Source organism: Pogona vitticeps, chromosome 4 (genome assembly GCF_051106095.1).
Source record: "Pogona vitticeps strain Pit_001003342236 chromosome 4, PviZW2.1, whole genome shotgun sequence".
Lineage (NCBI taxonomy): Eukaryota > Metazoa > Chordata > Lepidosauria > Squamata > Agamidae > Pogona > Pogona vitticeps.
In genome coordinates this window covers 143,146,474-143,168,038 of record NC_135786.1, presented here as the reverse complement: position 1 = coordinate 143,168,038, position 21,565 = coordinate 143,146,474, and the positions used below count along the sequence as shown (strand labels likewise).

The 21,565-nt window shown below is 42.5% G+C and overlaps 1 protein-coding gene across 5 annotated transcripts in view; it reads right to left on the bottom strand.

Moving 5' to 3' along the window:
• Nucleotides 1–866: 866 nt before the first annotated feature.
• Nucleotides 867–21,565, bottom strand: part of TRIO (trio Rho guanine nucleotide exchange factor) — a 269,555-nt gene continuing 248,856 nt past the window's right edge. For 4 of the 5 annotated variants that reach the window (XM_020781274.3, XM_072998502.2, XM_072998501.2 and 1 more), the window contains exons 47-57: nucleotides 19,747–19,924; nucleotides 18,156–18,931; nucleotides 16,096–16,343; nucleotides 14,695–14,833; nucleotides 11,013–11,040; nucleotides 8,753–8,915; nucleotides 7,531–7,652; nucleotides 7,355–7,433; nucleotides 6,724–6,924; nucleotides 4,432–4,570; nucleotides 867–3,309 (exon numbers count right to left, since the gene is read on the bottom strand). In XM_020781274.3, the coding sequence (XP_020636933.3) occupies nucleotides 2,767–3,309; nucleotides 4,432–4,570; nucleotides 6,724–6,924; nucleotides 7,355–7,433; nucleotides 7,531–7,652; nucleotides 8,753–8,915; nucleotides 11,013–11,040; nucleotides 14,695–14,833; nucleotides 16,096–16,343; nucleotides 18,156–18,931; nucleotides 19,747–19,924 (2,616 nt within the window). In that variant the 3' untranslated portion in view covers nucleotides 867–2,766. Of the gene's footprint in view, nucleotides 3,310–4,431; nucleotides 4,571–6,723; nucleotides 6,925–7,354; nucleotides 7,434–7,530; nucleotides 7,653–8,752; nucleotides 8,916–11,012; nucleotides 11,041–14,694; nucleotides 14,834–16,095; nucleotides 16,344–17,586; nucleotides 17,710–18,155; nucleotides 18,932–19,746; nucleotides 19,925–21,565 lie in introns of those variants that run through there. The other variant, XM_020781278.3, reaches the window with a different exon arrangement.

Sequence of the window (21,565 nt, the reverse complement as noted above, 5' to 3'; positions counted from 1 at the left end):
AGCATGAATGATCTGTAACATTTATTTCTGCCCTTGGTGTGTGTTGCTCTAGGAAGTGCCCCCCCCCGGTAGCCTCATGAATAAATTGTAGGTTCATCCAGTAAACTTGGGAAATACAGTACTGGAAGAATTTCTTGATCAGTTCCCATCTTTGTTTAGAAAGATAGTAAAGACCAAATTATTTAGAGTTCCCTTTGATAACTGAATCTCTAGGTTGTGGTCAATAACAACTTTTATTATATAGTTTTTATAGGGTTATTCATATTTATAGTTATAATCACTGTTTGTTGTATTGCTGGATTGTTTTACCGTGCATTTTTCATTATTGTGGGTGTATTAAGGGTTTGTAAGTTTTAATTTAGTGCGGTGCTTACACTAATGGGGCAGTATATCAATCAATCAAATAAACAAATTAGAGAGCCTTGGAAGAAAGAAAGATTTTGCCTGGAGATGGAATTGCAGAAGAGCATGCACTAGGTGAGCTCCCTAGGGATTTCGACTGCTAAGGACATACTGGGGAGGGGGGGGGGGGAAGAGCCAGGACACTTTTTTAAAAACAATAAAATTGGCAGTAGACGACACACAATCACAAGGAAAGATACAAGCCTCACCCCTGCTTCCTCAGCTATATACTGTCTAGCTGTGAGCTACAGCAAGCAGCAGGTACTAATAGGAAGCAAATGAAACAGGCAAAAAGGAAGTATTTGCCTTTATTTGGCAAAAGTCTATAATGAAGGTAAGGAAGAATTTCATTTTGCTTTAAAACTGAACATACTACTAGCTATGTTTTCTAAAATACAGGAAACTAGTAAACCAATATCAGATGTACTCGCAAGTCCTCCAATTAAAAAAATAAATCAGGCACATCTGTTAAATACGTTTAATTTTTTTAAAATAATTGATGGCAAAATAAAATATTTACATCACATCATACTGTGTAAACACACATCACTGTACAAAGAAATATACATGCAAAATAAAGTGAAACATCAACTAAATGAAATGAAATTATAATTCACAAGCAAAAAAAGAGTCATGGTTGGTATGAAGACACATCCATCCAGTTTTGATTTTAAATCTTATTTAGAAAGTTTCTGTACAACTTTACAAAAAAACAAAAATTAAAAATAAATAGATTACAACAGAAGCTGAAAATGAACTGCCATATCTTACTTTGTTTGGGAGGCAGGCTTAGCTCGTTTGAATGGGCATGACACAAAAGGAGAAACATGGATGACTGAATATCCATGCCAACTTTGCCAATGCATGGACAACAATCAATGTGTTAATATTCTACATAGTAACTATGCCCTAAAAACACTTATTAAAAAGAGACAGTTCTCTTATGTCAAGTTTTGGTCTTCTTTGCAACCTCTAATAAGCTTGATGGTTTCTTCTTCAAAGAGCACAGGATTCATCCAATTATTTTACAGAAAGCAAAGGACAAGTAATTCTACAATGTAAAAACTCGGGGCATTTTTGGGGTGGGGGGGAATAATACTTTGGCATCCAAACAACAAGCAAAACAAAACAAACTTATTTTAAAATATTACCCCATTTTCTAATCCAGTTTGCGTTTCAGGAGATGAAAGTAATTTTACAATCTTTTAAAAACCAGCTTCACTTCTGAACAAAGTTCTAAGCTAAGGCTCAAATTCAACTACTTCAATGACACAGTAATAAACACTCTTCCTCCCCAAACCCATCCTAGGAAATTCCAAACACAAACCATAAAGCTCACCATACTATGAATGTGCTTTTTTCTATATATTTATTACAGTTACAACAGAGGTCCTCATAAATAGTTGCATAAAATGTTAAAGCCACAACATTGCACATGATATGAAATTTAAAAAAAAAATCCCAAAGTGAGTGCATTTACAGTATTTTCTTCTGCTGTATACTGCTTGACAATAAGGTTGGCCTATTGGATACCAAACCCTAGAGTTCTTTTCTGATAGGTCAAAACCAAGCCTGACCTGAACTGAAGACCCGCACAGTGGAATACCACCATTTAGGAGGAAGTAAGGGGGAATGGAAGGGGGGGAATCAAAGAGACACAGACTGAAGGCAGGTAACAGTCTATTTACAAGTAAGGCCTACATTTTATCAGAGCAAAATGGTTCATTCTATTTGTATGCAAAAATCTTGAGGTTGATGCACTTATAAGCAGAGTCTGATCTCAGTGCACTGCTATGCAAGATACACACAGGCGAGGCAACTGGAAAGCTCTATGTCCAAGTTCAAAAAATAAAATAAAATAAAATAAAAATCAGATGGCCCAAAATGGACACCATCTCGGCGGGGAGCCATTTTGTTCTGGCATCTTTTAAGTGTCAGTGTCTGTATCTTGTCCCTTAATACCAGTGCTTTGAACATAGGCATATTTCTTTTGTCTAAAATCTTCAAAATGTTAGTTACGATTGTTTGCAAAATTTCAATTTTGTGTTTGACATTTTAAAAAAAGATTCTTTTTTTTTGCAGAAACCTGAATAAAATACTGTAGTAAGTGTAAAGTTCTTCATTGACTTTTTCAGAGTACAATGCTGTAGTCCTCCACCCCAACAAAGTTTTGCACTGCTAGTCCCAAGTACAACCGTGCGTAGATTTTACTTGGAATGCATTTTCACACGATGAACACGCTAGCAGCTGATTGGTTTTTTATTTCTTCACCCCAATTTCAAGTCAGCAGCTGATTGGCAGGAGAGCTTCATCCTCAATTTAACTGACAGGTGAAAGAGAATGAGAGAGAACATCAAAGATAAGTTAAACTTTTGGCAAGAGCCTGCTCTGTAAGAAGTTTTTAATGCTACGAATGGGTCGAACATCGTTCTGGTGTTTTCGCCGCTCAATGAATGAAGTCAGTCTGGCTATGTCAATGCTGTCAGCACTTTTGGCACTGCCTGGCTGCAGCCATTGCTCCTGGAGAGCCAGTGCAGCAGAAGGACGCTTGGCTGGGTCATCCTGCAGTAGGAAACATACAAAATCTTTGGCCTTCTGGCTTACTCCTTTGAAGTAGTCATCTGGGAAGCTAAAGTCTAAGCGACAAATGTTCAGGCAGGTTTCCTCTACACTTTCATCCAGGAAAGGAGACACACCACTAAGGAGGACATATGTGAGCACTCCAATGCTCCACACATCTGAGGTCAGGGAGACGGGATTTCCAAGGATAATTTCAGGGGCTGCAAACTCTGGGTTCCCAAGTAACTGGTGGATGTAGTAGGTGGTGTTGAGCTGGACTGCGTCTCCAAAGTCAGCTAGTTTGATTGTCGCTTTGGCCAAGCTCTTATCCACCAGAATGTTTTCAGGCTGCAAAACATGGAGGAAGGACAGTTTCACAGCCATATCACAAGTAAGCCCCCCAAAAGGTCAGAACCAGCATTTTCCCCTCATGACAATTTTGAAATTATTAACTTGGAAAAATCTGTGGAAAACTATGCAGGCATTATTAAAACCAGTGCTGTGAACATGCATGGAGAGAAGTGTCTAGCCCTGCCCCATACGTAATTCATCCTTCACACTGCAAGACTGAAGAGGAGAGCAAGTTTAAAGCAAGAACCCAGATTTTCCATGACTATGCAGGTTCACGACATCAGCTTTGGTAATGCCTGAATGGGCGTCTGTCAACCTTTAAAGAATGTCACACTACATTTTAACACAGAGTGCAAGATAACAAAGTTTAATAGGTGATGTGAGAGATGAGTGGGAGGGAATTCTCACACTCCCATAGGCATGTATCTTATCAAAATTGCTCCTCCTGAAGATATTAAGACATGCAGAAGAACCCACAATGTTCCTCGTGTTCTTGCCACCATGCTGCGGAACAAAAAAGTGCTATACAAGAGCCTGTATACTCCCACTCCCCCACAAACTATGAAACTAATATTTGATTTGGGATGGGTGAATTCGCACTAGGAAATCAAGACAAAGGCTAAAGATTAAGCCTGTGAATACCCCAAATGTGGATCTCTGCCCCCCATCTGGCTGCATTTTGGACAAGAAAAAATCTCACAAGTTCCTGTCCCAGAATTCCCTTTTCACACCTAGACTGGCGCTGGCATTCAAAGTTCTGTGAACAAATACTGGAAAACAGAAAACTTTTAATCTGGATCCCCTCTGTACAACCTCATTTATTACCTGCATAAAAAGTAAGTTCATGTAGTTTAAGCCTTAGGTTATGACAAAAAGAGTCAACATTTTGTATGAACAGGTGAGTGCAAAGACAACCTTAAATCTTTGTGCCTGCAGACAAATGTATGCTTTGGATATCTCATGTTTCCTGAGAAATATTCCAGTACACTTCCCATTTCCAAGCACAAAAAGAATTCATCTGGCAACTGAAGCTCTGTAAATTCTCTGAAGCAAAGGCTCTGCAGCAAAGGGACTAGTACTGAATATATCTGGGGGAGAAGAAATGGTTATCCAGTTCACCTTTAGGTCCAAGTGCACTATTCTGCAATTATGAAGATACTGTACAGCTTCCAGAATCTCTCCCAGGTACAGCTTGATCTTTCCTTCAGTGAGGTTTTCCCACTGCACGATGTAGTCCAGAAGGCGACCCTGATTGGCCCTATGAAAATAAATGTGTAATGTTGAACATAAATCAAAATGGCCCCATTTCAAAGAGATGGGAAAAGAATGTACACAGTTTAAAAAGTATAATGCCTTTCTAATTTGATTGCTAATAAAGCAGGTTTATCACCTGTATTTATTTACCACCCAAAGCCATGGCATGGTTGATTCCCTTCACGTTACTCATGTGAGGGCAGTGCAATATGATGGGAAGCTAGGCCATGCTGGTTTATGGGTAGACATGCCTGATGCTGTGATATGGGTAAGTGAATGTCCCCTCCGCATTGTTTGAATGACACTCTCTGTATGAGAGTAACATCTGATGGGGCAGATCTCTTTCTCTGATCAGTCTAAACTTCTACATTGCTTGTTTGTGTGTTCTTTGCCGTCAAGTCGGAACTGACTTACAGCAACCCTAATCAGGCTTTCAATGTCAGTGAGATATTTGAAGAGTGGTTTTACCAGTTCTACTCCCCCAGCGAGTTTCCACGACCAAGTGGGGGTTTGAACGCTGCTCTCCAGAGTCCTGGTCCGTCACTCTATCCATTACACCAAACTGGGAATCTATGCCACTTACTCGTCTTTAACGTGTTAGGGCCAGTTGTTCCAGAATACTGACTACTAGAAGTAGTGATCCAAGACACCTTGCTGCCTGGAATGATGATCAAGCAGTGCCTTCATCCACTCTGGCTAATGGTACCAATAATTTAGAGAATCTTCTTGGAACATCTACATACCAACTCCAGCTTTTACCTCTTTCCCCTCATGGTGCCACCTGAAGATACTGCCAAGGCATTCTGTCTTGCTATATGATGGTGACAGATCTGACCATTGGTCATGATGGGAGTGAGAATGATTTTTTTTTTAAAAAAAAAAATCTACGTATCTGGCCTTGAAGCAAGAACTTCCCATAATTGCTCTGTGGTGATATTTTTTTTATACTGACAAAGAATTGTAAGTGCAGAAATCTGACTTTCAGCCCAAGGAAATTTTTCAGCTGTATTAGTTAACCACACACAGTTTGCATTTGTTAAGAAAAAAGTAATAAATAAATAACACCCCCCCTGACAAAACTAAGCACAACTGAGCCTATCCTGACTGTCTTTTGTTCTGAGCATTTTGACCTAACATAGATGCATTCTAAGGGTGTGTGTTGTGTACTTTATGTTCAATTACATTTATAAATTGAACATGTAGAAAAGAACAGCAGGAACAGATTGTCCTGGTTTAGATAACTGAAGCCTAGCTTAATAAAACTGGGTATGTGTGAGCTTTGGCCACCCCATCTGACCTCTTTCCTCTTGCTTCATTCATCCCTTTGCAAGGGTGGAAGAACAAGCCAGGAAGCTGCACTTGATCAGAGTTTGCAACCTTGCAGTTAATCACGGTGTCTCTGACCACTGACCGAAATGAGAAAGGTCTTCTTCTCCATTGCGGATGTTGAAGATAATGGCTATAACTGAGTGCTGAGTAGCGACGGGCACAAAATGCCAATTTGGTGGTTTATCCTTTGGACGAACAGCTGTTCAGTGGTTCCCAGCCCTTCTTCCTCTGCTGGGCACCACCTCAAAGGCAGCATCCCAGCTTCCCAGCCCTGCTCACTCTGGCCGCTGCCTCTGGCACCTGCTCTAGTACTGAGCACAAATCAGTCTTTAATGGTCCTTGTGCAACTGTTGCATCTGTCTTTCATGGCCATTCTAACAATACTACACATATCCTCTTTCTGGATCTTAATGTATATACTGGAGTCATATATGCTCCATGTGTTATGTAAGGAAATACTGAAAATTCCAAATATTGGCTTTCCTTAAATTAGGGATGGTAAACTGCTTAAGCCTACAAAGCCATAAACTTTATTTGACTACTGCTGAAAAGTCCAGCAACTGTGTAAATTTGTGCAATTTTTAGAATGGTAGCACTCCTGAGTATCTCCTGCCCTCAATATATAGACCTCATAGGGAATCTCACTATTCAAGCAGAAGTACAGGCTTCCAGAACATGGATCTGATCTGATACTTTCTAGAACCTTCACTTTGGGACCATCAGGCATCATCTAAAATATCTCAGACATCTCCAGCTGACCTAGCAAAGTACAAGGTGACATCACAAAGGAGCAAAGTATTTAGTTTAAATATTTAAGAAACCACACACATCTCTAACACCAAGATGTAACTGGTGGAAGTCTCAAAAGTATCCAAAAGGCTGACGAGCTGAGGGTGCTGGAGATTCTGCATAATTCCAAGTTCATGGGTGACCTGATCTCGTTTCATTAGTTTCTTATTTATAAACTTAGCAGCTACTTCTCGCTTGGTGCCCTTTTGGTCACATCTTTTAATGACAGAAAACCTGCCCCTGGAAAACAGAAGATGAAAAGGACAGCTCAGTTTGATATGCAAAGGACCACAGAGAGACAGAGAGCAAGCAAGCTAAGGACATAACAGGTTCAAGCCTAGTCCTGAACTGTTAGAAAACCCTACACCATCTGACAGGGAATAAAACAGTCCTGTTTCTTACAACAAAGTAATACTAATTAAGTCATGTGTTATAGTAACTGGTGTCAACAGTAACTCATCTGGGCTTGGTTGTTACTTTCTGAGATGCCATTTAGAAATCAAGGGTTTTCTGTCTGGAAGACATACACAAATATATCATGTCTGATTTCTGCTTGATAATGTCCATGAATGCTATGTACACACAGCTCTATGTACATCAGTATATAGCCCATCTCTCTATAAACATACAGTATCAGCATTCACAGTTGTATCTGGAGGTTGAATCATACCTGCCAAGCTCAGCCACTTCACTGTACAGGGAATCAAAGTTATCTTTCCAGGTGACTATGATCCCATCACTTCCAGGACCTGAAAGGAGGAGGAAAACAACAAACGTTGAGCTCGTAATAAGTATTACTTTATGAGAGGTAAAGTATTTTACCTCTCACCACAGATATACACTCACCTAAAACTCGCAGACTGGCTGAAGAGGAAACTGAACCCATGTCATTTGCAGCTATACAGGTATATATACCATCATCTTCTGTGGTCACACCAACGATTTTCAGAGAGGATTCTCCTAAATCACTGCAAAATATCAAACTGTAAGCATACAAGATGTAGATATCCAAGCTGCTCTCACTCTCTCTTTTCTTAAAATATTCTCAGCCTTCATGTTTTACTGTGTTAGAGCTCTTTCCTTTGCAGATGATAAAGTGAACAGAACAAAGCATTTTCTATGTGAAAGGCTCACTGTTGTCATTATAACATGCAGTCCTTTAACTTAACTATTATGTGACTCATTCTTATTTCCTGGCCAGAATCCTATTGGGATCTTACACCAGTGTAAGTATAAATGCGTAAATCAATGCAGTGAATTGTTACTGATTAATGGGTTGTGGCTCACATTCCTGGTTGCATGCCAGTTGTACAACATGGCATGTAACTTATTAGTGATGATTCACTGCTGCAGTTTTTGCAAATACAATATGCCAGCATAAATCCCCAACAGGATTCTGGCCACTGTTTTTGTTTGTATGCTATTATATATCTTAGACAATGGCTATCCTCTTACTTAATGTAGTAATTTGCACTAGAATAGGCCCATTGAATCAGTGGAGATTTGGTGAGACAACTCTTCCATAAGTTTTATGGATTCAAGTGGATCTACTCTAGTTGTGACTTACAATTAAAGACAAACTGATGCTGCATTCTGTTGCTCACTGTAGTCACAATTTGAATAGGCCCATTGGAATCAATGGAATTTTTGAAGGAGTTGACTCACTGAATTCCCACTGATACAATAGGTCTGTGCCAGTGGTTCTCAATCTTTGGTCCCCCGATGTTCTTAGACTACAACTTACAGAAATCCTGGCCAGTGCAGCTATTGATGAAAGCTTCTGGGAGTTTTAATCTGAGAACATCTGGGAACACAAGATTGGGAACCACTGGCATTTACAAAGCAACAATAAATTAGAAATCAAAATGCAGAATATTAAGAAACACCTTTGGACTTAATGAAAATGTGTGAATATGTGGTGTGTGTTTGTTTGGATAATGATGGCAGTAAATCCCTAGTTCTTCCAGAGGTTTTGTTTTTACTTTTTTTACTGCTAATTTGCCAGCTCTTTTATCCCCTGCCCCACCTATTGCAGTATTATACAAACAGCCCAGAGTAACCACAGTACCTGTACGAGATGCTGTAGTGACTGTCATTGCTCAGTGTGTTATGATCAGGACCTTTCCAAGTTATGGAAGCTTTGGGACGACCACAGACTTTGCACTTAAGAATGACAGTCTCTCCTATCTCGCATGTTATCCCACTTAATGGTATTATAAATTCTGGGGGAACTGAAAGAAAAGGAATAAACATCAAGAGGTTAAATTCTGTCTTTTGTTTATGACTCTAAATGCATGCAACTGAGACACAATTTACAAGGAACAGCATATACCCCAGGGTCCATTTGAGCATGGACCTCTGTGTGGCCACACACTCCAGAATTCTCTCCAGGAAGAGATTAGGATTGAGTCTTTGGTTAGCATAATCTTCTATACTGGCTCTGCTGCACTTGTCAGGGTAGGAAGAGGAAAGTACATGCCCTGGGAGATTCTGTGGTCATTTAAACTTCTAATCACTTTTAGCTGTGGGAAATTAAACTTGCTTTAGGGGAGTAAAATCTCAACGGGATATACAGCAGAACCTTGCTTAAGTCACGTTTTAAATTTTACTAAGAGGAAGAAAATAAGGCATAGGAAGAAGAACAAAGTGTTAGAATCTTGAGTTGTTAGAATGGACTGAACCACTTTGGGCTGGAAGTGGCAAAGGTACATTCCCACATCTTAAAAGCTCTTGGTAAGCAGAAATTCAGCAAAGCAAGATGGGGAACACAGACACCACCTTCATGTAATAAAACTATTAATATTATTTACATTAAAGATGTAGGGCTACAGCATAGCCATTGGGGGACAGGATCGGAACCTCACTAAAGCAGTGTCAGTTTTTTGGTTGCACAAGTTCTGTGAGGGAGAATTCCAAGCACAGAATTCCCACCTGCATTTGATGAGTACCTTCCACATTAGCACCTCATGATTTTGCCCAACACACATACATTCTAGTCCTTCATGGCTTAAGCAGAAGTCCATAAAATATGAGAAATGCACCACAATGGTACTTCTCAAATACAACCACTACTAGCTGCCTGTATCACAATGTTTCTCAGACTACATCAAGGAGGTATAGGAGGATATTGGAGAAATAGTAAATCCCTGAAAAATCTGATCATTGCTTCTTAACTGAAATGTTATTAGCTAGATCAGCTGACTCATCTAACACAACCTGAATTCTACAGACATCCCTTATTTAGTAAAAAGACCAAATAAGAATAAACATTAGCATTTACAAGATTTTTCTCAAGATCAAGAAACAATTACACTGAGGAACAGCTCTCAATCTCTGACATCAACCAGTTGTGCTCCACTATTAACATTGATGATTCAAGAACAATGTTGGGGATCTTTTGGCCACCCAAAAGAATTTAACACCTACAATCCCTTAGGCATCCTGATCGGAGTTCTTGAGAGTCAAGTCTAAAATATCTGGACAGCCAATTAGCTCTATATACCGTATTTTTTGCTCCATAAGACACATTCCCCTCCAAAAAAAGTGAGGGGGAAAGTCTGTGTGTCTTATGGAGTGAAGGTGGCGATTTCGCCCCCACTGACCCCGTGGCGGGAGCCTCCCAAGGGTATGAGTGAACCTTCCAGGACTCTTGTGACACTACCCCACCCCCACGGGGTCAAAATCGTGACCTTCCAGGATCTTTTGTGAGGCTTTCAAGCCTCGCAAAAGGTCCTGGAAGGTCACGATTTTGACCCCGCTGGCCCCGTGGGGGTGGGGGGGTGGGGGAGCGTCGCAAGGGTCCTGGAAGACTCACTCGGACCCTTGTGACGCTCCCCCACCCACTCACGGGGCCAGTGCGGGCGAAATTGCCACCTTCTGGGACTCTTTTGAGGCTTGGGAAGCTTCAGAGGAGTCCCTGAAGGTGGCGATTTCGCCCCCTCTGGCCTCTGGGAGGGGGCTGGCTGAGCCTCCAAAGGGTCCTAGGGTGTGTTCCATAAGATGGACCTCTCCATAAGGCTCACCAAATTTTTAGGAGAAGAAAACAGATTATTTTTTTCCTGTTTTCTTCTCCTAAAAATGTGGTGCGTCTTATGGAGAGGTGCGTCTTATGGAGCAAAAAATACGGTAACTATGGCACAGAATATAAGAACTAAAGAGCATTTGTGCCTGTTGGTCCCTACAGCTTGTAATGATATAGATAGTATCCTTTAATAACTTACTAAAATTGATTAAGTACATTTTTAAAGCATTATAGACAAAAATTGTTCATTTACTGTTGAACAGTATTTTTTCATGACCATGCAAAGGTGAACATAATTTTAACTTACCATCATAAATGTAGTTGGGGTTGAGAAGCTGAAAAGAGAAAAGAATTAGCATGTACCAGGCTTTTCTCAAGGATAAAATTTTAAACAATGACATTGAGAAATCTCTCTCAACTCCTGTCATTGACTTATGCTGCATGATCCTGATAAATTTATATAAAGTGGTGCCTCGCATAGCGAGGTTAATCCGTTCCGGATTAACCTTCGCTATGTGAAAACTTCGTTAAACGGAAAGCAAAAAGACATTGGCTTCCGTACTCACCGTTTAGCGAAGTTCCTCCATACCGCTGCCATTTTCGCGCCCTCAGTAAGCGGGGCGCGAAACTGGTGGCAATTTTGGAACCGCCGATCAGCTGGGAGGCGGGCTCTTGCAAGGAGGGAGCCACCTCCCTCCTCTGCAAGAGCCCGCTACCCAGCTGGGTAGAAACGCCGGCCGGCTCTTGCGAAGGAGGGAAGTGGAGGTCCCTGCTCTCCTTCGCAAGAGCCTTTCTACCCAGCTGGGAGGTGGGCTCTTGAAAGGAGGGAGCCACCTCCCTCCTCTGCAAGAGCCCGCTGCCCAGCTGGGTAGAAACGCCGGCCGGCTCTTGCGAAGGAGGGAAGTGGAGGTCCCTGCTCTCCTTCGCAAGAGCCTTTCTACCCAGCTGGGAGGTGGGCTCTTGAAAGGAGGGAGCCACCTCCCTCCTCTGCAAGAGCCCGCTGCCCAGCTGGGTAGAAACGCCGGCGGCTCTTGCGACGGAGAGCGGGGACCTCCACCTCCCTCTTTCGCAAGAGCCGGCCGGCATTTCTACCCATCCTGGGCTTGGATCCGCCCCGTGCTCGGCTGAGCGCGGGGCGGATCCAAGCGGCGGCGGTGGCGGCAGGGTAGGAGGGTGTCCGGACCCCCCTACCCTGCCCCAGCCGCTGGGAGCTGGCCCGCGCCGCCTATCCCAGTCATGCTAGCATGATTGGGATAGGCAGCGCGAGGCGGATCCAAGCGGCGAGCCAACCCGCGCCGCCTATCCCAGTCATGCTAGCATGACTGGGATAGGCAGCGCGAGGTGGATCCAAGCGGCGAGCCGGCCCGCGCCGCCTATCCCAGTCATGCTAGAATGACTGGGATAGGCAGCGCGGTGCGGATCCAAGCGGCAGCGGCGGCAAGGTGGGGGGGTGTCCGGACCCCCCTACCCTGCCCCAGCCGTCGGGAGCCGACCCGCGCCGCCTATCCCAGTCATGGTAGCATGACTGGGATAGGCAGCGCGGGGTGACTTCAAGCGGCGGCGGCGGCAGGGTGTGTGTGTTCCGGACGGCTTCCAGTGCTTTGCCTGGAAGCCTTCCGGACCCACCCTACCCTGCCCCGCCGCCGCTGAGAGCCTTCTGAGCTCTCAAAGGGGTTCTCTCCAATGTCGGAGGGGGGCCCTTTGAGAGCTGGGAAGGCAAAATGTCGGCAGTCGGGCGGTGGCTTCGGGGTCCTTCTGAGGCCGCAGCCCACTGCCGACATTTTCCCCCAGCTGAGCGGCAGGAGCGCCGGTCAGATGGGGGAAAATGGTTGCCTATGGGGAAAAATCGCAAAGCGATTTTTCCCCATAGGCAACATCATAATGCGATCGCAAAAGCGATCGCAAAATCCGCATCGGTATGCGGATTAATCGTTAAACGGTGCACTCGTTAAGCGAGGCACCACTGTAATGCCTTTTCACCAAGCTGACCTCATCTCCAGGTCCACATCAGGCAAAATGGCGAACTTCGTGGAGAGTCCCTACCATTTTATCTACCACAAGAATAATAGGGCATTCAGAACCCTGAGGCACCAGCTGTGCCCAAATTTGGTCTCTGACAACATTCAACCGAGTCTTAGCGATAACATGAAAGATCCCCCAAAATATATGCTTATATAGAGAGTGTTGGCTTTAGTTCTTATAGATATATTGAAGCTAAAAGGATTTTCACACCAAAAGATTCTGTTACATTATTATATAGGCTGCATGGAATTGTTACTTGTCTATTCTACATCCTGATAATATACAGTGGTGCCTCGCTTAATGACAATAATCCGTTCCAGGAAAATCGCCGTTAAGTGAAAACATCGTAAAGCGAAATTAAAAACCCCATTGAAACGCACTGAAACTCGTTCAATGTGTTCCAATGGGGTAAAAACTCACCATCCAGTGAAGATCCTCCATACGGCGGTCATTTTCACTGCCTGTATAGCGAGGAATCCGTCCCTAAGCACAGCGGGGAGCCATTTTAAGCACCCGGTGGCCATTTTGAAAACCCGACGATCAGCTGTTTTTGATCATCGTAAAGCGAAAATCGGTTCCCAAAGCAGGGAACCGATCATTGCTAAGGAAAATTCCCCCATTTAGACCATTGTTTTGTGATCGTAATTGCGATCGCAAAAAGATTGTCATAAAGCAGATTTGTCGTAATGCGAGGCAATCGTTAAGCGAGGCACCACTGTACTTTGATAGCAGGCCACTTCTTTGTTCTTGAGTTTCCAAAACAAGGTTTAAGAGTAAGGTTCTAGATTTAGATCCCTTTGCCATATATGCATGTTACATTGAATAGTAAAGGTATGTAATTCTCTTTATCTCTTCAAGCAAGTTTCCAGTCTTGCTTGAAGGTGGGCTTCGATCAAGCTGGATATTTCTGCCATGCACACAATGTCTATAATCGTTATGTAGTTGGAAAAGGTCCAAATGGATGAAATCTTATTTTGAGTCTGTCAACTCATGAAGGCTTTCTTAGCTCCTGAGTTATTCAGTAATTTAAAGATGGCTTGACCAACTTGGGATGTGAACATTTCTGTGTAAGAGATGCTATCTAGTCAGGCATAGATGCTAATTACTCTTCTTTTCTCAACTGCTCTTGCTTCATGCAACTTCAGCATCCATTCTTTTAATATGCAGTTTGAAAGATGGGTGCTGCATCTGAATAGGCACTTGCTGGAGGGGGCAAGGTACTGAACTGCGGGAGATCTGTTTGGCTGGCCTCTGAGCCAGCACCAGTTTGGTGGGTCGTGTCCATTTCTAGTTTCATGGTCATGTTTCAATGGTCTCTGAAGCTCTTTTCTGCTTGATTTGGTGATGGAAATGATTTTAAAGCAAAATTTTGCTTTAAAAAGCCTCCAAAAAGGACAATACTTCTTTAAAATAAGGTGAATACTAACTATACATCTTGCTTCAAGCAAAAAGGCACTGCCACAGATTTTGAGGGGATACAGGGGCCAGTGGTGGCGGTGGAATAACCTGAAAAATTCTGAGGTTGCCCTTATTTGATATAAAAGTATTATCAATCTGTAGCCTCACATTTCAGTGTGATGTAGTGGATAGACTGATGGACTAGGACTCAAGAGATATGGGTTCAAATTCCCACTCGGCCATGGAACCTCAAAGGAGAAGTAATGGCAAAACTAGCTCTTCAATATCTCACATACTTTGAAAACCATATTAAGGTCACTATAAAACAGACACAACCAGAGCACATAATAAACAAACAAAGCCTGAAGTTTATATGGATATGCTAAACTTTCAGTGAAACAGGTCATTAGCACCAATATCTGAATGAACAGCAGATAGCAAAGAATGCTGGTGTAAATGGATTCCAAGTAAATTAAAATGGAGTAAAAGCAAGTTATTTATAGGTTAAAGGTTGGCATATTTCCCCACAGAACAATGATTTAAAAAACTACAGTATCAGGAAGAAATACCTTCACGGAAACCTTATTGGCAAGTCCGTCTCGAGACTTACGGTAACCATTTTCCAACTTGCCTTCCCTTTTGCCGTCTTTTTCTTTTTTCTCAGATTTCTTCCTTAGACGGAGTGCTGTGTGCCAAGATGATGACTTCCTGAAACCAGAACATAACAGTACTGTAATCAGTTGGAACTTCCTATGGGTGATTTTGCTTTGGAAATTTATTTTAAATCAACATGTAGGAACATTTGAGGCGCACTACATTGAAGAGTCCTAATGAGAGTGAGTGTACTAATCAGAGACAAATATACTTATGGGACTGCAGGGTCATCCTAGTAAGCTTTATACCAGGGATGGGCAAGATGCCTACACTGGAAAGCAAAAAGGCCCTCAAGTCTACAGGAAGACTTGAGGGTCTCTATTGCATCCCATAGCTTTCCCTGTACTTTGGTAGCAAACCACTGAGTCTTTGAGGACTCTGAAACAAGTAGAAAACACTTTGTTTGAAAGAGTTTTGCATCTGTCACCATATAAAGAAATCACTTTAGCACAAACCCTGGAAAGGTCTTTTCCCTGTTCAATACTGAATTTTGATGGCATGGTGTTTTGGTGGGTGGGCAGCCCATGGCAGGCTCTAATGTGACGTAACTCACCCACAGACTTGTCCAAGTTTCTCACTGCTGCTTTATACTGAAAACATTTCTGTCACCAGAATATATCAACAACTAGTTTAGGCCCACTTCTTGATGGTGTGTAAACCTTTGTCTGCCTGAACTATTTCAGACTGCGGGAATAATGAGATTATTCCCCCATTAAAAAAGTTATGTGTCAACAGAAAATGAGTATCATGAAGAATGGTTAGTGTTTTACCTGGCACCTAAGTGGCAATTTACTTATTTATGGAATAAATATATATATGCATCAGTCTTGAGTGGTATAGACCAGGCATAACCTTCTCCCCTCAGTGAGAAGTATGCTTCAATACTTTTCTTCCAGACAATAAAATGAAATGAAATAAAAATACTGACTTCTGAACATGTTAACCTCAACTCAACTCAAGCTACAACGTGCACCACCACCTTCTGGATATCATGCAGCACTGGCAAGTTAAGTATGGAAAAGGGTAATGGAGGTAATGTTACCTGGTATGCATGTGTCTTGAAACAAGGTTCCTGCCCAGCTAAAAGGGATGGCATAATTTGCTCTAAGCAGTTTTGGAATTCTCTCTTTATTATTTGACAGGTACAGTATGTTTCAATTATAAATATATCTATAACTATCTATAAAAATATAGATTTAATATATAATGTTAGCCATTTGAGAAGCACAGACTGACATAGCCACTTCTCTGGAAGAAGCAGCAAACTTGATATCTTCCAGACATCATCATTTTGGGGAAGGATCCAAGGCACTCACTTCATTGTTCCATCAGGGTTGTCAACGGTGACTGCACTGGTGTGCCCCAGGACGTAGCCGGGGATCCAGCCCTCAGCTGCGGGGCACTGATCAGTGGCGGCGCGGAACACCAAAAACATGTTCTGTTGGTTGCTGGCTAGAATTTGCACAACTTCTCCTTGGTAGACATTAATCTCATCCTCCTTCACTGCCGTATAATCGTGTGTCACCAGCATGGTGGAGATATTGCTACTGCTGCTACTTTCACTCTGAGGAAGAATCAATTAGGTAAAGCAGGGGAAAGAGGAGGGAAAAGGAAACAGTTTATAGAAGTACAATGGGCATTTACTAGCAATAGCATCTCTATTCCAAATGCAAGCACAGAGCAATAATTATTTCAATAAGCTTGCATTAAAACCAAACATTAGCCTTTTTAGACAAGTATATAACTAGTAAGAATATTGAAATCTGAAACAGAATCAAACCACCTGTTCTCTATTAAATGAAGCAACCTGATGAACAGGCCAGTTTAAGAGAACAATTTGGATGGTTGCAGCAATTAAGCTGGACACAAAAAAAGTAAGCTGCTTCTTTGGTACATTTTCTCCAGCTAAAGGAATTACTTTCTCTTCATTACAAAGTGTGAATAATGCCCCAAGAAACACACAAATACATTTTAACAGTCCCTTCCTTCCTTCCTTCCTTCCTTGGAGGAAGCAGCTTATTTACCTTGGTTGCCAAACTTACATTTCCCTAAGCAAAAGAAACGACTTAAGTACATACATGGAAGCCAAATCAAATAAAATTAAGAGGAGCCCGAAACAAGAGACATGCAAAGCAGAATTTATTACCCTAAAGCTATGCTAGAGTAAGTGAAAAAAGAAGTCAGAAGAGTGGTATATTGTTAAAAAAATCCAAGTAGTACATGCTTGCAAGAAAGGTTCTGAAGGCCAGATGATGTGCAGCCGATGTTGTACAGAAGCTGTGAAAGGACCTGGGAAGGTGTATGGATCACTTAAAGGGAGGACATAGGATTAACCCTACAGCATTTTTTAATGGTAGAAGAGTCCTTGACGAAGTAGATGTGTATTGTAAAGCCCTGAGCTGGCATGTGCCCATCACATTCCCCATGGCCAATGTTAATTTTGAAAAATCTGAAGGTGTTCTTGGAATGCTGCATTTCCAGAAGGAAGTCTTAAAAAGAAGGTCTGGAGTCTCCGGCCGACAACTCTGCTCTCCCTTTTTGTACTAGATGGCAGAGGAAGCTGAAAAACTGCATCTCTATGTGCCCTGGTGTAGAGCTTCTTAGAGATTTATATTTGATTATGGTAGTCTGTTATCTGTGTGCAGCCAGGTACTTGGCAGAAGATTCTTGATCAGAAACATATGTATTTTATACAACAGCAAGTCAACAGAATGCTTCAGTTCAATGGGAACTTTTTTTAAAAAAAGCAGCATAGGAAGATCAGTAAAATAGAACCTTCAAGTTTATTTGAATGCCAGATGTTGGAGACAGGGGAAGAGGGCTGATTCATTTTTGTGGGCTTCCTGGTTCATTTGTTTTATTGTCTTCAAAGCTTCATCAGCAGGGATAAAAAAACTGTGTGCTTGTATGTGAATGGAGGAAGATCAAATCTGCAATGGAAATACAGGTGACACATAAAACAGAGCTTTGCCATGGTGGTTGCGCACAGCATATTAGATCTGAGCCTTCATGTTAGATAGGGCAGGGGGGAGAGCCAACAGCAAGTTAGTAGAAATCAGAGTAGTAGATTTTTTTTTTCCAAACAAGATTTCAGTAGAGGTGGAAGTTATATTTCAAGTTAGAATATTCTTCTGTGTCTGTATACATACCACCAGTCTCTCTCCCACATATACACACACAGACACAAAGTAACGTTTCTACTGAGATGGGCACAGAAAGTTTGAAGCAATTGATTATTATTATTTCAGAGCAGTTATGCAGCACTGGAGAGCCAGAAGTTAGTATGGAGAGCGATGGCCACGCGCAGAAGGAGGGGAAGGGGAGCACAGGAAGGTTTTTAGAAGAGCTCACAGGAGAGAAGCACTCCAGCTCTTACCCCGTTACTCTGGGTGGAGTGTACAGATTGCTCGCTGGTGGAGGAACATGTACTCATGCGGTCTGTGTCCTTGCTGTGTGAAGAATGGCGGTGGACATGGCGCTGGAGGGAGTCACTATCCCCGGGGAAAGTGAAGGAGCCAGGGCGGCTGACAGGGGAGGCTGGGATGGAGCTCCAAAAGGAGCACTTCTGCAGCGGGCTGCTCGGTGTCACAGTTTCTTTGCCAAAAGGAGATGGGAAAGTCAGCGGAGGAGGAGGAGGAGAGTTGATTGGCGAGATGGCTCCAAGCCTTGACTTCCCCAGAGTAAGGGATCCTATGTTGCTCCTGGAACGAATCTCTTCTGAATTGATGCGAGATTCCCTCTGGTCTGCGTCTGCGGAACCACAAGTATTTCCTGCCATCTTCTGAGGGCTCTCCATGACCTTCATCTTGGGGATCTTATCTCCTTCTCTCTCTGGACCATTCTGCTGTATGTTCAAAGCATGCCTGCCTGTCTGATTAAGGCCAGCCTCTAGGGTGGTGGTGTGGGGAGGCAGGGAGGAATTGTGAATGGACATACCTGACATCTTGTCTGCCTCTGCTTGGACTGAGGCTGCAGAGGAGACCAGGACTGGGGAGTGGTGTCGGACTGGCTGTGGGATCCGGGAAGGCCTGCTACGGCTGGAGCTGGGGATCCCTGTGCAGGTGCCAGGGCCGCTGCTGCTGTTGTTGCTGCCGCCACCACCACCACCAAGACTACTGTGGTTCCTCTGGTACTCGATTGGTGATGTCAAGGCTGAGGCGGCCATTGAGAAAAAGGAGAGAAATTAGAATTAAAATGAAAGGCAGTGTAAAGCAGTTACAGTGGTGCCTCAACAGACAGTTCCCCCGCATGACCGTTTTTTCGCTAGACATTGGCTTTTTGCGATCGCTATAGTGATTCGCAAAACAGTGTTTCCTATGGGGGAATTTCGCTGGACAATGTTTGTTCCCTGCTTCGCAAACTTATTTTTGCTAGACGACGATTTTGACACACCCTCCGCACTCGCAAACAAGTTTTTTTGGGACCTAAGCTTCACAAGAGAGCGATCACAACAGCTGATTGGCGGTTTGCAAAGTGGCTTTCCTATGGCCGATCTTTGCTAGACAACGACGATTCTTCCCCATTGGAACGCATTAAACAGGTTTCAATGCATTCCAATGCGGAAATGCTTTTCGCTAGACAATGATTGCGCTAAACAGCGATTTCAGTGGAACGGATTATCATCGTCTAGCAAGGCACCACTGTATTTGAATATGACCTCATAAAATTGGTTCAATATTGTATCCCTCTTCACCTGGTATGCATCACGTTTGCTAAAAAACATCAGCACAGTCCTCTCCTGAAACACTCAGGCAGTGAGCAAGTTCCCTCGGTTACAAATCTTTGCCTAACATTCTAATACACAAGAATGTCTTACAGGTCATAACGTTCTCAACTCTAACAATATTTTAGTGGCAATGAATCTGAAAGAACAATTTAGGCATGGAGACTCAACTAACCAATGCACTCAACTAATCAACAAAACTTCACTCTGAAACTTCAGTAAATAAAAACGTAGTTCATGTTACCATTTAGAAAATTACGCTGGTTTTCCAAGATTTGGTTGATTTCATGGATCCACATTTGGCGGACTCCTGGACTGGTGGAATGCAAAACAAAAGTCTCCATAACATCCCCTGCTCTTGATGTTAGTGCAAATTTACATGGATCGTTGTCTACATTTTCCTCCAAGCAAAGGCAACTCACCTTCATTAAAAAAAAAGTTCAGAAAATATAATTTCTATTCCCATGTCATTTGGCATGCAACACCCAACAGGCAACACCCAACAGGCCCACTCATATAAAGTGATTCTCACGAAAGGTTAATGTACCAGCAGATTGTTCACACACTTAGCCAATACCAGAAGGGACAAGTGGGAAGGGTTTAGGAGATCTCTGAGTGCTCAAAACCTTCCTATCAGATCTAAGGATGCAATACTTATTCCTGCCCCTTTTGACCCCAGCACAGTTCATCACAGCAATCTTACCCTAATTTGAAAACTACAAACAATTTGACTTAGCTTGCCTTGAGACACAAAGCTGTGTTAGCTCTGTGGAATGAAATTATTTAACAAGCCATTAGTGGCAGATTGCTAGCCTGACAGCCAAGAAAAAGAACTTGTTCCACATTTATCAAAAGAACCTCTGCCAGGTTGCTCGGACAGGGCTTGGGCTTGAATTTGGATCTTCCTTATCCTTGGGGCATGAGGAAGGCACAGGAGGAGTTTTATACATTTTGATATCAGAATAACTGGAAATCAGGATTTCATATAAGTTGAAGTTGAAGGAAAAAACACAATACATTAGCTTGTCTCTTCTGAGCAATCCAATGAACGAGATAACCTTTCACATTTTCAGAATTCTACATGTGCAATTACTCTCACATGTAACCCATGCAATGCAACTGCTGCTCCCTCGTGGCTGCATTCCACGTGACTCAGGTATTTATGCAAAACCAGACCAGTGGAGTGTTTGTGGGAGCCTTAGACACCATTTCCCTTTTTCACAGGTTATTAACGTTGCAAGATGAAGCAACAAGGAAAGGGCAGACGTGGTGTTTTTTTTTTAATAACAAGAATTTTCCAGTGCTGAAACAAGAAGGTGATTAGAAAATGGCACAAGATGATATAAGCAACTACAAACAAGAGCACTCTAGCCAGTAGTACCACTTCTCAGGACACTTTCCATTAGCTAATGAGAGATTGTTCATTTTACTACAAATGAAAAACAGGCAGTCTCTCTGTTTTGTGACTGGAGTGCTGGATAGTCTATGGAAAACCCAGACATGAGTTCCAACTCAACCAGTGTCAAATTCTGTTTTATGACAAACCAGCGCCTTTCTCAGGACAGTGGTAAGAATAAAATGTTGATTTGTGCTCCCTACAGGAAGGGTGGATACATTTCACTCTAGGTTACTTTACTGATAAGGAACAGACAAAACACTCTGGAACAATGTTTTGGCATGGCCGAGGGGATTCTGGGATCTAGGCTGATGTGTGAATAAACAGCCTAGAAATTAAACTCAGGAAGTCATTCAAGAAATGAGATGATTAAAAAATGCTGGTACTAACTGCTAGCATTACATTTGCTCAGTGAAAGTGAAGGTCTCTCAGAGAAAAGACATATATTTACAGCTTTCTCATTTAAAGAGGTATCACTGAACCATACTGAACAGTAACCTCGGTGTGAAAGAAGACTGGACTGGGTGCAACCAAACATCACTGTTTGGGCATGAACCAAACTCTATTGTTTAGAGTTGCTGCATCCAAAGACAGGATAGCTATGTTAACATCCAGTCTTTGGTAGGAGAGGACTATAGAGGAGAAAAGAGTACTCAGAAAAGGACTA